Raw genomic sequence first — 10,738 nt, forward strand, 5'->3', positions numbered from 1 at the left:
GCTAACCATAGGGCAGAATTCTGCCGCTTCTGTTTCCTTCTACCCTCTCCCATTTCACCTTCGAGTGCAGCAGCTCTCTTTTCTCTTTCCTCCTCTTCAGCTCTCTCTTGCAGTTTTTTCTTATAAGCGGATGTCACAAATGCCTCTTTATCATCAAATTCTCCCTTTTCCATTTCTCGTTCTCTCTGTATTTTCTTTTCCATTCTTTTTTCTTGTTCTTTTTTTCTAATTTCAACTGCTTTTAGTAAGTTGTGAATATATTTGGGCTAGGGGGAAAATATGATTATTTAGGAAAGAGTAAAAGATAATAATTGTTAATATTCTAGTTTTTATCATGACTTAAGATTAAAATATCCAATACAAACAGGAAAGATTGTCATCTTCTCAATATAAATTTACTAGCAAGATGCAACGACATGGATGGACCTAGAGGTTATTATGCTGAGTGAAGTAAGACAGAGAAAGATAAATATCATATGATTTCACTCATATATGGGGTATCTAAGGAACAAAAAGAACAAACTAATCAAAAATAGAGTCACAAATACAGTGGACAATTTGGTGATGGACAGAGGAGACGGGAGTTGGAGGTTGAGAGAATGGGGTGAGGGTTAAAGAAGTACAAATTAGTAGTTGGTAGCTGGGCGTGGGGATGGGGAGCATGGCAGAGGGAATGCAGTTAGCATTAATATGATGGCTAAGTGGAGGGCCTGGGGAGGGAGGGAGCAATTGGGGAGATCATTTTATGAACACTACATATGTCTAACCAATGTACTGTATACTTGAAACTAATTTAAATAAATAAATTTATTTTTAAAAATTGACTAGCGAGAGTGAAACTAAAATTCTTTTCCAAAAATATCTAAGTGTAAAGACAAAAATTTTTCAAAGTGCTATTTTATTATTTTTTAATCTCAAACTAAATAAGTAATTTTCCATTTTTCTCACACTTTTACTGGTTATTGTCTTAATACTTCTTCAACGGACATGTGAATTGGAAAGGTTCCTACTAGTTTTTCACATTAGTTAAAAGATGATTATTTAAAATAGTTGCTTTAATTTCACGCCACTTTGTTGATAGATATTGTATGTAATATGCAAATATCCTTAAAACTCAATCTGTGCTTGTGAAAGAATGATAGATAATTTGAACTTAATTCAATTCTCCCTGTCTTCAAATTTTTTTCAAACTAAAAATCTGATATGTATACAGATGATTCCATTACCAGGTAGGAATAAAAAAATTGAGAGGATTGATAAAATACAAAGATAAACAAGATCAGAACAAAGACTTCCTATGAAAATTTTTTCAAAAAATTATTTACAAAAATTTTAAAGCAAAAAACAAAATTTACAAAGCTGTGAGATGATTCACTTGTTCCTGTTAGAATACTAAATGTAGGGCTTCCTGGGTTCTAAGTTCAATCTAGAATCACTGGAACTAGGGGCTCTTCACACTTTAAATATCTTAAAGCTTTTTCTCAGATCGTCTTCATGTGCAATAAAATTAAGATACAAAATACAAGTCAAGGTCAAAGAAAGTTTGTTATTTGTAGCTACAAACCTTTCGGTCTTTTCCCAATAGCAATTTGGAATTACTTTCTTCTTTTTTTTTCTGCATTTCATCATAAATACTGTCATATTCATATACAGTAGAATCTTCTGCAAGGGCCTTCTGGATTTCTAGTTTGGTCTTAAAAAAAAAAAATTAAACATGTTTCAAAAATATGAGCTAGCTAAGAGATACCACAAAAAGTCTAAGTAATTTTACTGAGACAGGATCATAAATCAGAAATGTATCATAAAAATTACATTTTTAAGGCAACGAATATGAAAATCAATTCCAGAGCCACGCTGCCTAGTTTTGAATCCTAGCTCTATACTTTCTAGCTACTCTGGCAGGTTTGAATGGTCTTTCTGTGCCTCAGATTTCTTCATCTAAAAAAAATAAAAATAATTATCTACACTGAGTTATCATGGTGACAATAAACTTAAGAACTGAACCTGACAGAGAGTGTTTAATAAATGTTCACTATTATTATCTATTCATGTGTACATTAATAAAATTATTCACATAAAAAGGTCAGAAGGTCCACAGTATAAGAGAAACATCTAACCTTGGTTTTAAGATGCCCATATTACATTACATACTAAACTTTCTTATCATTTTTAGTTGTTTCCAAATGGTAGGAGATAATTTTTTAAAAGCTCCCAACATAGCAGAAAAATGAGGACATTTTATAATTAATATTTTTGCAATTTTAATTGTATAAAGTCCTCTGCCTTTGTTCATTATGTTCCTTCTATCTAAATGTTCTTCCTGCTTTCAAAATCTTATCGAGGGCTTCAGGGCCAGCTCAAACTCTACCTCTCAATCTTAAATGAAGCTATTTGTCCTCAGGAGGACTTTTACCCCCAACGATTTCTTTCTGATGGCACATTCTATACTGCAATATTTAGCTCTTAATAATATGTCTGATGTTATCGCTTTCTAGTTGTTTCACAAATCTTAATCTCTTGTCCCAGCTTATAAATTCCTGAGGCACAGAGGCCACACATTTTAACTTTTTCTTTAATTGCTACATAGCCAACTGCAATGTGCAAAGAGGGATCCTTTTTAAGTGACACGGTGATATTGTAATTATTCACAGAATCAACCTAATATTCCTGGGTTTTTGAATAGTAATTTTCTGGAATACTATTATTGTAAGGCATAAAAATTTTTTTAATTTTCTTACTTTTCAACATTTACTCTAATCTCAGAAAAACAATGATTCTCCTGCCTACATGGTGAATTAACACTGTTGCTCTCTCCCCAAAACCAACCTGGAGAACTGAAAGAGGAAAACATGGAATACAAGAAATAATCATTAGCAAGGGAAAAGGGACAGTAGGGCTATTTTAAATTGATAACATGCCTTTATATTACTGGGACAGTACCAGGAGAGCACCTGTATAGAAATAAGTCATTAACTTCAGTCTCAAAATATATAAAGCAAAAGACTGAACAGAAATCTAAGTAAAAATAGACAAGTCCACAACCATAGTAGGGGATTTCAACATATGCCTCTCAGTGATCAACAGAATAGACAAAAATTAGTATGACTATATATGGATTAACACAACCAGTCTAAAACATTTTTCAAGCATAGAAGATATTTATAAAAACTATTTACTGGATCATAAAGTTAATATTAACACATTTTTAAAGATATGAAACAATACAATGCATGATCTTGGAACACAAAGAAATCATGTTAGAAATCAGTAACAAAAAGGTAACCCCAAACCCCTATATGTTTAGGAATTAAGTTCTAAATAACCCATGGGTCAAAAAAGCAATCATAATGTAAATTAGAGAATATTTTGAACTGAATAACAAAAGTACCAAAAAATTTGTGAGATGCAGAGATACCAGTGTTTAGAGGGAAATGTATAGCTTTAAATACATATATTAGAAAAGAAAAAGGACTGAAAAAGAGAGCTATGTACTCATCTTAAAAAGTTAGAAAAATAACAAAATAAACCCAAAGAAAGCAGAATAAAGAAAATATTAATTTGTGATGGCATAAATGAATAAAGCATAAACAAATTTTTAAAACATAATTATCATTAGCTCTTTAAGACCCGTCAAACCTTGAGATTGTAAGATTTTTATTTTTTTTCAATCGAGAATTACAGTGAAAAATAAGAAAAATTATAGGCCAATTTCACTTATGCAAAACTCAACGTTATACAGAAATCCTTAATCAAATTTCAGTTCACCAAATGCAATGATATATAAAAAGGATAATGCCTTAAGCCTATGTTGGGTTTATAACATTTATGGTACATTATAATGGGACTTTTCTAAAGTTGCACCGACCTTACTTTATTGGTATGAATCCAACACGGTCATAAAGTATTATCCTTTTTACACAGTTCATTCATGATTAAAAAATAATAATAAAATCTCAAATCAAGATTAGAAAAAACTTCCTTAACTTGACAACACAAAGACCTATAACAAATATTATATTTAATGATCACATGTCTAAAGTTTTTCCAATGATACAGGGAATAATGTCATCAGTTCTGAACACCTGAGGTTCAGATAAAAGAATAAAAAAGAAAGAAAAAAGTGACCTATTAGAGAAAGTACACCATTTCTAAGAGTATTTTCCTCTTAGATTTAGTAAATGCAATCAAGCTAGTATTCTTCATGATAAAAGTTAGGAATCAAAGCACAAGACAAGAGCTGAAACATCCAAGTGGGAATAAGGTGAAAAGTAGGAAGTATAGGTGGGAAAGCAAAGTAGCAGCAGGCAGATTAGAGGTACTTAGAAGCACTGTAGCAGCATTTCCAATTTCCAGGCAAACCATGAAAAAGTGGCTATGAACAAGCCAGAAATAAGAACTAAATTAGATTTGAGATTTATGCTTTAAGTGACCAAGAAAAGGCAGCACAAAAATGTCAAAAGAACTCTAGAAAATAAGATACCTACATGACCTTGGAGAAGTTACTGGACTCTCTGGTACTAATTCTCCCATTTATATAGCAAAGAAGTTGAACTTGATGGTGTCTCCAAAATTCTACAGAGCTCTAAATTTGGACTCAGAGCACTGCAGCATTTATGTTAATCACAGTTAGATTTTTTGTTTATATTAAATCATTTTGCGGCTACTGAGTTATACAATACACTAGGAAACTAAGATAAATAACTAAAGTAATTAAAATAACTAATAAAATATCTTAATATAACTAAATATAGAATTCTGTGCCCATTCCCCAGGCAGTAAAACAGTGGTTAAAAGCTTAGACTCTGCAATTTCACTGCCTGTGTTTGAACATACCTTGACCATTTACTAAGTATGAGACCTCATAAAAGTCACATAAATTCTTTTTGTCTTCATTTCCTCAACTACAAAATGGGGATCAAAAGGGTATTTATCCCAGGATTGCGGTAAGAATTAAAGATAATTCTTAGAAAGTAGTTGCTATAATGTCTGGCACAAAAAATATGTGTAACAAATTTATCCTTATGCCGGATTTTGGTTAAATGAGGGAGAAATAGGTGCCGAAAATTACAAAAAAAGGTGGAGGAGGAAAGAATTCAAACTGAAAGGAAAGGTACTTTGCCACTGTTTAATTTCACTATGTTCTGCAGCAGCTAAATCTACTGGTGTCACAGTAGAAAAATTAGTAAGTCTTCAGGCTTACTTCTGTTATTAGCTGTGTGACCATGAGGGGTAATTTATCCTTTGGAAGTCTCAGATTTTTTAATCAGGACCATAAAGAAGTTTGTAGAGTTTATAAAAAGATAACGTATGTATATAAAAAGTGCTTGGAAATATACTATATAAATATGAGGTGCTATCAAGTCTATTAAAATTATCTATAATTCCCCTTTCTTGGTAGATAAATTTCAAATAATTATAAAATAGTGAAATATCACTTTGGTTGTAAAGGATTTTTTAGCAAGTAAACTCACTAGTAGGAATTATTAGATCATATCATATAATCTACTATCAGACTACTGAGTCATCTGAAAGTAGAAATAGGTTTAATCTACAACAGCAATAAAGAGCTAATAGTTCATTGTGGTTTCTCCTTTAAAACTCATACAAGAAACCAGTGATCTATATAAATTAAGAAACATCTCACATTTTCAAAAAACAAGGTTCAAGATAAAATTATTATTTTTTTTTATACACACCCATTCTGTTTAGACTCAGCACCTAGATACCAAAACTGATCATTAAAAATATAAGCTGAAATACTTCACCAAATACATTTAACTTACTCTTTGACTTTACCTGTTTCATTGCTTGCTTTTTAGCAGCTTCCCTCTGAAGGCTTTCACTCACGGAGGTCTGGAACACAAAAAAATGTTGTCATTGTTTAACACTTCTTTTCCAATATTCTAACTGGCAACTCATTCCTTATAGTTAAAAACAAAAAAATAATTTAAATTAACATTTTTAAAGTCTTATTCCTAAATTTTTGGAAACAAATGAACTTTCACTGTAAATCACTGGATTAAGCTGTAGGTGTAAGAGATAACAGAATAGTATAGGACAAAATGAGGTAACAGGGTTTTTAGTCCCAACTTGACCATTTAGTCATTCAACCTCTGCGGATTTCAATTTGCTTTGTGTATTCGTGTGAATGTGTGAGTATGCATGTATTAGTTGAGAATTGGTTAGTTCCTTCAAATACTATGATGGTATGATTCCCAGCAACAAAAGCACTTATTTTGATATTTACCACTGAATACAATGTATAAAGCTCTTAGTGTATGCTTAAGGTTTATGGGCAGCCAGAACTATCTAAAGTTATAATCATTCAATAAATGTGTACTGAAATGCGTACCATATTAGGCATTGTTGTAGCTTCTGAAGATAATAGAAAAACAACAACAGTCTTAGAGAGATAAATGGGCTGAAAGAGAAGACAAATAACTAAAGAGATGATTATAATATAAATGTGGTAAGTAATATAACAAAGGGATAAAAAAGGACTGTGGGAGCACAGAGTATAAGGAAACTAAATGTATGAGGAATCAAGAAAGCACGCCCAAAAAAGGTATAATATTAGACAAATCAAAAAGAATTCAAGAGAAGGCAAGAGGAGTATAGGAAGTATTAATCACATGGGCAAAAGTAAAGACTTACACCTAAGACAACAAATATAGTTAGAATACTTCAGTAAAAATGTTTCCTTAAAAGTATAATGCTTTGTAAACATACTAACCAACACTGAAATATACGCTTCAAAAAGGTAAATGTTATGGTGTGTGAATTGTCTTAAAAAAAAAAATTAGGCTATTGATAAATGTATTTTTAATTAAAAATATAAGCCTCAGCCATAGGACTATAGTTCTCCAGACTACTGGAATTTACTGTTTTCAGCTATATAGTATCAATTGGTGCTTCCTTTGTTTTTCATGGCAACAAACAGAACAAAATAAACAAACCTAATTCTAGTTTCCTATGACCATGGAGACAAATACAGTTAATACACAAAGGCCATACAAGTAATAGAACACTGACTATACACTTCTTTTATTTTATTCAAAGAACTAAGGATATTTTAGATAGTAAATTCAAATTTCCTGTTACCTTATATGACATATTTTTCACTAATTAGAATATCAATATAAACATTCAAATATCAGATGATAATAAGCATATCTCTTCTCCAGTCTGTCAAAGTTCACCTGCTGTCACTTTAAAACTGATTGTTTCAACTTAAACTCAACTATTTTTCCTGAACTTCGAAAAATAAAACATAAGGCTATTATATTTAGACTTTAAAATAATGTAGAATAAGCAGGCTGGGAAGGATCCCTCCATTATAAGGTATATATATATTTTGAGACTTCTCAGGAGGCTTTGTTTCCATGTTTATAGCTGTTTAGAAGGACGAAGTCTGACCTTTGAAAAAACTCAGATGTTAATGGAGGGAGCAGAGGGAGTAAAGTAATTTTACATATCCTATTTACAGACTTATATCCCTGGAATTTCAACAGCATCAGTAGGTATAGAGGTTAACTCTGAACCTAAACTGAAAACTTCGGCAGGGTAATCTTTCGAAACTCATTGGATTATCAGTTTTCTAGTTAAAAGAACTCTGACAATTAAAGGTGACGACTAAAATGCCAACAACTTGTTTAAACACATATACATATAAAGTTAAAAATGAAGGGTAGCAGTAAAAATTTAAGCTGTCTCTATAAGAGTGATCCTATATAAAAATGAATAAATGTACTAAATGGTATTTTAAAATCTATATATAGATCCACATTGCGTTAAGGGTGGAAAATTTTCAAATGGCCAACTCCTGCTTCCATTGTTTAAACAGGGTGTAGTTCTAGGAAATATTCTGTGTAAAGATATGCTAATGTTAAGGGTGGAGTTATCCTGTGTAAAGATATGTTAATGGCCAGCCTCTACTTCTGTATACCTGCTTACTTGCTTGCTAGTGGGGGTTTTGGGGCTTTTTAAGCTATCCCTTTTGGAGGCTCGGGGCTGATTCTCTAGTGGGGAGAGTCAGTTGCCAGCTGGCTAATAAAGGCTCATAATTAATCTCAATCGGCTCCGTGGGTCTTAAATTTGATCACACCACAACAGTTGGAGGCCCCAGCGAGATTCTCCCCAAAAATAAAAGGGGAGCATCTCCTAAGACCCACTACCCTGGCCACCTTGGGTGAGGACCTGCCCCGTTAGGAGACGGCCGCTGAGAGACCTTCCTCAGCCCCAGAAGCCAGGCAGACTTGCCTGGGAGGGCAGGCGGACAAAAGGTACAATTCTGTAACAACTGGGCATGAGCCATCTGGAGCAGCTTCACCGGTGAGTCAGACTGCACTACAGGTATCCAGGTTTCTGCGTATCCGATGGGGAACTAGTGGAAGGTTGGATGCAGCAATACTTCCCTAGTTCGGTCAAGGTCTGAGACGTCAGGATTGACTTCTGGTATTACAGGTATTCAGGTTTCTGAGTATGTTTGTCTGAGCCCTAGGGTACGTCTAGGTTTCGGCTTAGACCTGTCTGCCGGTAAGCCCTAGAGCTTGTCTAAGTCTCGGCTTTGACCTGTCTGTGAGCTCTAGGGTACGACGTCTAAGTTTTGGCTTAGACCTGTTCCTGTCTGTGGGCCCTAAGAACTAGTGGAAGGCTGGATGTGGCACAACCTCCCTAGTACGGTCAGATCCTGACCCAGCACCTGCCTGATATGCTAGCGTTTTGTGTTACTTGTAGTCTGTTTTGTCTGTCTGTATTGTGCCTGTCTGTCCGGACTGGTCAAAATGCACTGTTACCTTCTTATTGCCTTGGCTTTCATAAGCGTACTCCAAATATCAATGTGTGGATTGATATTGTTTCTGATGCCCCCAAGTATTTGAAGGACTGCCGCAGCGGAAAAAAATCAAAGACGACTCCCAAGTCTGTCCTTCTCTCTACACCAAAGGAGCAAAAAGAGAAACCATCTGGACAAAAACCTAACCCTCTTTACCCTGTCTTACAGGCGCCCCCTGAGAACTCCGAGCTCACTAATCCTCCCCTCTTATGCCCCTTGTGATCTGGTCCTGTCTCCATCTAACAGGGAGAAGAACCCCTCCTGAGTCCTCCCCACACCCACACTGGGGTTGTGTACCGACCCCCACAATACCCTGATACTGTCCCTGTCGAACCAGTCAGCAGTCCTGGCCCCACTCTAGCAACTGGCTCCCCCATTGAGGGAAAAACTCAGAGGCCATTCATGGTCTGTGTCTTTTTCTCTACCAGCGATCTGTACAATTGGAAACACCGGAACCCCTCATTCTCAGAGAAACCCCAGGGATTAACCTCTCTCCTAGAGACTATTTTCTTTACCCACCAGCCGACCTGGGACGACTGTCAGCAACTCCTCCAGGTCCTGTTTACCTCAGAGGAGCGGGAGCGGATCCAGAGGGAGGCTGCAAAGGCGGTATTAGAGCCCAACGGGCAGCCTTCCACTGACCTGGCCCGCATCCAATAGGTTTTCCCGAACACCCGTCTGCCTTGGGACCCCAACACCGACCAAGGTAAGGAGGCTCTCCAATGATATCGCCAGCTTCAGCTCCAGGGCCCCCGGTCTGCTGCCTGACGACCCACTAACTTATCTAAGGTAAGCGAGGTCATCCAAACTAAGGATGAGTTGCTGACGGCATTCCTGGAACAACTCTTAAAAGAGTCGTACTGGTTATTTACCCCTATTGACCTGGAGGACCCTAATAATAGGAGGGCTGTGAATTTAGCTTTTGTCAGTCAGTCGGCCCCAGATATTAGAAAGAAAATGCAGATGATGGAAGGATTTGAAGGAAAGAACCTATCTGAGCTGGTCGAGATAGCCCCAACAATAGAGATGAGGCAGATATAGCACAGACTAAGAAGATGACCAAGGTCCTGCTTGCAACCATGCAAGAAGCCCAGCCAAAGGAACGCCAGGAAAAGGCAGAGGGTGAGAACAGGCACCTAGGGTGAACAATGGACCCAGGAGATTCAGGTTAGAGAAGGATCAATACGCATATTGCAAGAAAAAGGGACATGAGAAGAATGAGTGCCCTGAAAAAGAACAAGAAGCCCTCCAAAAGAAGGCCCCCCTCATCCTCTGAAGACACAGAATAAGGAGGTCAGGGCTCTTACATTATGAGCCCCTGGGAGCCCAGGGTAATTTTAGAGGTCAAGGGCAAGCCTGTGAACTTCTTGGTGGACATAAGAGCTTTGCAGTCCACTGGACCGGTGGATTTCCAATGCTCAAATCAACAATTGGAGATAGTAACTCGTAAAATTTAAAAAGCAGAATCAGTAAGATTTTAAAGGTCAAGTCATTCCAAGTTTTTAGAGATATCCTTAAAATACCAGTACAAATTTTAAGACCTAACTTTTTTTCCCCCCTCCCTCCACTTCCCCCCCTGACCCATGGATGTTGCCATTTCCCCTTAAGAACTGGATTTCTGAAGGCAGGGCGTCCCCTCCCACATGCTCGAGGCATGCACCTGGGGCCTGGCGCACCTGGGGTGTGGTCCCCTTGTCTTCATCTGGGGAGTGAATCTGGGACCTTCTGTGTGCAAAGCAGATGTGCTAACCACTACACTATGGAGCCACCTCCAAAATAGAAAGATCAGTATGATGAAAAAAATCTCAGGAAAATATATTTTAAAAAACCAGTAATAGTAGTTCCAAGTAAAAGAATATAAAATGTCTGGTCCATTTTATACATACTAATATACATAGGCAACAT

The 10,738-nt window shown here is 36.1% G+C and overlaps 1 protein-coding gene across 2 annotated transcripts in view; it reads right to left on the minus strand.

Moving 5' to 3' along the window:
- The window catches only part of NSRP1 (nuclear speckle splicing regulatory protein 1), a 39,039-nt gene that overhangs the window by 4,154 nt on the left and 24,147 nt on the right, over window positions 1–10,738 (minus strand). For both annotated transcript variants that reach the window (XM_016138993.2, XM_036222576.1), the window contains exons 3-5: window positions 5,797–5,853; window positions 1,565–1,693; window positions 59–266 (exon numbers count right to left, since the gene is read on the minus strand). In XM_016138993.2, the coding sequence (XP_015994479.2) occupies window positions 59–266; window positions 1,565–1,693; window positions 5,797–5,853 (394 nt within the window). The remainder of the gene's footprint in view (window positions 1–58; window positions 267–1,564; window positions 1,694–5,796; window positions 5,854–10,738) is intronic.

Source organism: Rousettus aegyptiacus, unplaced genomic scaffold (genome assembly GCF_014176215.1).
Source record: "Rousettus aegyptiacus isolate mRouAeg1 unplaced genomic scaffold, mRouAeg1.p scaffold_m13_p_6, whole genome shotgun sequence".
Taxonomy (NCBI): domain Eukaryota; kingdom Metazoa; phylum Chordata; class Mammalia; order Chiroptera; family Pteropodidae; genus Rousettus; species Rousettus aegyptiacus.